Source organism: Triticum aestivum, chromosome 7A, assembly GCF_018294505.1.
Source record: "Triticum aestivum cultivar Chinese Spring chromosome 7A, IWGSC CS RefSeq v2.1, whole genome shotgun sequence".
NCBI lineage: Eukaryota > Viridiplantae > Streptophyta > Magnoliopsida > Poales > Poaceae > Triticum > Triticum aestivum.
Window position 1 is genome coordinate 742,204,689 of NC_057812.1, and position 3,764 is coordinate 742,208,452.

General features: G+C 41.7%; 1 protein-coding gene across 2 annotated transcripts in view; it reads left to right on the plus strand.

Moving 5' to 3' along the window:
* Positions 1-2,018, plus strand: part of LOC123149919 (UPF0481 protein At3g47200) — an 86,705-nt gene extending 84,687 nt beyond the window's left edge. For both annotated transcript variants that reach the window (XM_044569718.1, XM_044569717.1), the window contains exon 4: positions 1,014-2,018. In XM_044569718.1, coding sequence (XP_044425653.1) covers positions 1,014-1,760 — 747 coding nt within the window. In that variant the 3' untranslated portion in view covers positions 1,761-2,018. The remainder of the gene's footprint in view (positions 1-1,013) is intronic.
* Positions 2,019-3,764: the final 1,746 nt, after the last annotated feature.

The window sequence follows — 3,764 nt, forward strand, 5'->3', positions numbered from 1 at the left end:
TAAGGTACTGTAGTGTACTTCATTACAAAACGTTGAGCGTGGAGCAATGATTGACATCTTGGCAAGTAGACATTTGATCATTCATACCTCACAGTACGCTTTTTTTTGACACACCAACTTTTATCCTATAATTTTCATATGACTATCATGGTGGCCCTTTGCAAATTCGAGGGCGACTATTTTAGTGTGCTGGAAATGACTGAGAAATAATTATGCTTTCATAGATCCTACTACAAAGAACTATGTGACTTCTACATTCACGAATAGTGTAAGACATCTCCAAATAAGACGTGAGTGCTATTTCAAAACCAATTTAGTTTGCTTAAGTGTTTGAGAAATAAATTTATTTTTTCATAGATCCTGCTACATAGAATTCCACCACTCTCACCTTCACGAACACTATAAGGCCATATCCAAAGGGGGCGTTAAAAACTTGGTGCATGCTAAGGATCGAAATCCTATTTGTTTAACATTTTGGGGGATATATTCCCCACCAAAATCCTAGTACCAATGCTTAATTTCAAGTCCGACGCTTAAGTGAACTATTAACGCCTTGTAGGTTGTGATGCAATACCATGCCACACTTAACAATAGCTTAATTTCTCCCAAGATAAGTTAAACCTTTTGCAAGTAACACGCCTACCTGGCTAGATTGCTGCATCACATGCATGCTAGCTGAGAAAGTATGGGTAGCGTAAAATAATGTGCTTTAGAAGGAAACACAATGGACATTACGTGAGCGACCTTGGTGGGTATTGGCCGATGGTATTATTCATTTATTTAGAAACTACTAGAATTTGTATTTCACACGACTTATGTATAAAGTTTAAATACTTCATATGAGACTTGTTAAATCTGAACCATAAATTGCGGATCCAACTGTTGACAATAGTTCGGATGATGTGCTTAACGTGGTGTTCTTTAAAAGAACCTCATATTGTGATAATAAACCAGACAGGATTGGTTTTTCCTGATGTGGCCCACATGCTGATCTGGGCAATTGATGGCTGCAGGAGGTTTTTGATTGGCTGCTGCAGACTGCTGCGGATATAGATATAAATCTTATGGTGCTGAGTTTTCAAGGCCGGGCACATGAAGGCCATGACATCGCGAACATGTCGCTGAGGCTCCATCCCCTCGAACTTTACCATGGAAGCCTCACCTACAGTAATGGCGCCAGTGGAGTTTACAACAAATCGCCAGAACACAAGTATGAAATGATGCCCTCAGCATTCGAAATCCACGAGGCTGGCATCAAATTCAAGAAGAGAGAGAGAGGCAACCTGGTGGACATTGACTTCAAGCGTGGCGTGCTGAGCATGCCGGTGACTAAGGTGGTCGACAGCACCGAGAGCTTGTACCTCAACCTGATGGCTTTTGAGCGGCTGCATGTCGGCGCTGGCGACCTCGTGACAGCCTATGTGATCTTCATGGACAACATCATTGTCTCGGCCAAGGACGTTGAGATGCTGAGTTCCAATGGGGTCCTCAAGAATATGCTAGGCTGCAATGAGGAGGCCGCGAAGCTATTCAACGGTACTCTGTCCAGAGGGCAAGTTCTGGGGCCGTGCCCTGGTCTCCACAAAGTTCAGTACGACGTGAAGGCCTACTGCAGAAAGCCGTGGCACAAGTGGCGAGCCACCCTAATACGCACCTACTTCCGAAACCCTTGGACGTGCATCTCCCTTGCAGCTGCCGCCATTCTACTCATTGCCACCCTGTTGCAGACCATCTACACCATGAAGCAGAACATGTCTTGAGAGTATAACTTAGTTAAGATATCACAGCGGCAAATCAGTTCATGTCCATAGTGATCTCTAATGTTTATGTAAGTGTTGAATAATGTTCTATTTTCAGTTTGTTGCTGGTTCTATTTAAGAGTGGTATATATGCCTCATTTCCGTTAGAAATAAACAATGGATATACCTGTGCGTGCAGGAGTGTATACTCTACGGTTTTCTACATTAATTGCTTATGTATGTATGATCCTGATGAGTTTAATTATTTCCCATAGACCATCTCTGAATTGTTGATTCAACTTAGTTTTATAGTTGGTGCCATATTTATATTCCTATTCTACTCGATATCATTCTGCGTCACCTCTTAAAAATACAACGTCTATTCTGGCATTCAGTTTCTCTGATGTTGGAATTTTCGTATATATACATTAAAAAAATGTGCCCACCAAGTCGAATATGTCAAAATGTGCCCCCGCGGGTAACGCGCACTATCCACTGTGTACCAACGCCTCCACTGTCTGTCCTTTTACTTAGAAACGTTTTTTTTTCTTTTGACAACACAGTATAGAGCCAGGCGCTCATATATACGCGCGTACACTCATTCCTATGAAGCACCAGGACTTGAACCATGGTGGGCTGGGGATACCACTGTTCTCCTAACCAGCCAACAGGTTGGTTCGCTTTGCTTGGCAATGTTATGTGTGTAAATATGCTTCTTTTGCTTGTTGTGCAGTGAGATTCTGGGGATATTAAGTTGGAATTATGAAAAATAAACTTTTTTATATACCTATCTATAGAAAATCGTCATTTTTGTGTACATGATATTTTTAGCATGATCTACGAGATTATTATATCAAATTTTGGAAAATGGTCTAACCTTAGGTTATATTGAAGTTGTTCAACAAAAAGTACCATCAGATTAAAGCAACAAAAAGTGCATGTTGTCATTGTGGTTCTCCTCTCCGTGCTAAGGCTTCGGGTAAAAGCTCATGTCCAGTTTGGACAAGGCAGCGATGACCCTTCGTGTCGTCTTCCCTCCTGAGGGCGTTGCCGTGGAGCTTAGGTGTGCTAGGGCGCAGTGTGGCATTGTACCCGGTCTTCCTGTTGTTTTAATTTGGTGGCGTAGTTGCGCGCATTCTGCGTGGTCCAATTATCTCGGGATCTGCTTTGTAATAGAGGGTTAATCCTCCACCTTGTATTGTTTGGCCATGTTCTTTGTTCGTTTGTCGCTTTATATATAAAAGCGGGACGAAAACTTGTTTCGAGAGGTTGTCAGAATATTTCACTGCATGATTGCAGCTAATTTCTTAACAACAAAATATCTTTGCTGACACCTGTCAAGCCTAAACATACACGACGGATGTGGACTTTCTACACCCAGGAGCAAATGCTCCTCGTGTGAACAGTAAAATCAAATAAATTCAAAGATAATTCAAAAAATTCTGATTTTTTGTGGCATACCTTCACAAATGTTTGTTGTGCATGATTTCACAATGAATTTTTGCATGCACAACAAACATTTGTGAAAAATATGTCACAAAAAAATTCAGAATTTTTTGAATTTTTCTTTATTTTTTTGATTTTACTATTCACATTAGGAGCATTTACTCATGGCTGTAGAAAGGTACTTTCGATACACGACCCAATTGACTGGGTCTTTTGAGTGTTCCTCCACTTGTGAAGCGCGCCACGGCTCTATTCTTGGAGTAGGCCAAGATCCTCCCTTCCATCAGTGCAGCTGCAGGGTCAGGACTGACTGAAACAATAATTACTTTTGAGAGGAAGTTCAGGAACACTGATGGTGCCGGGTTGATAGGGCTGGCCATGAGATCGGGCAAGGGGAGCTCTCGAATCCTGTCTGATGTACCTACCTGGGTTCTTACAAGTATGTCAGATCCCATGTATACACAACACAACAACTGGTATCTTAGTTGTCAACGTCATGCATGCTAATAGCTAGGTGTATGAGGTTAACTGCTTTCTGAATAAGTTGACAGTATCGATCCTCAGTGCCATATCCAAAGG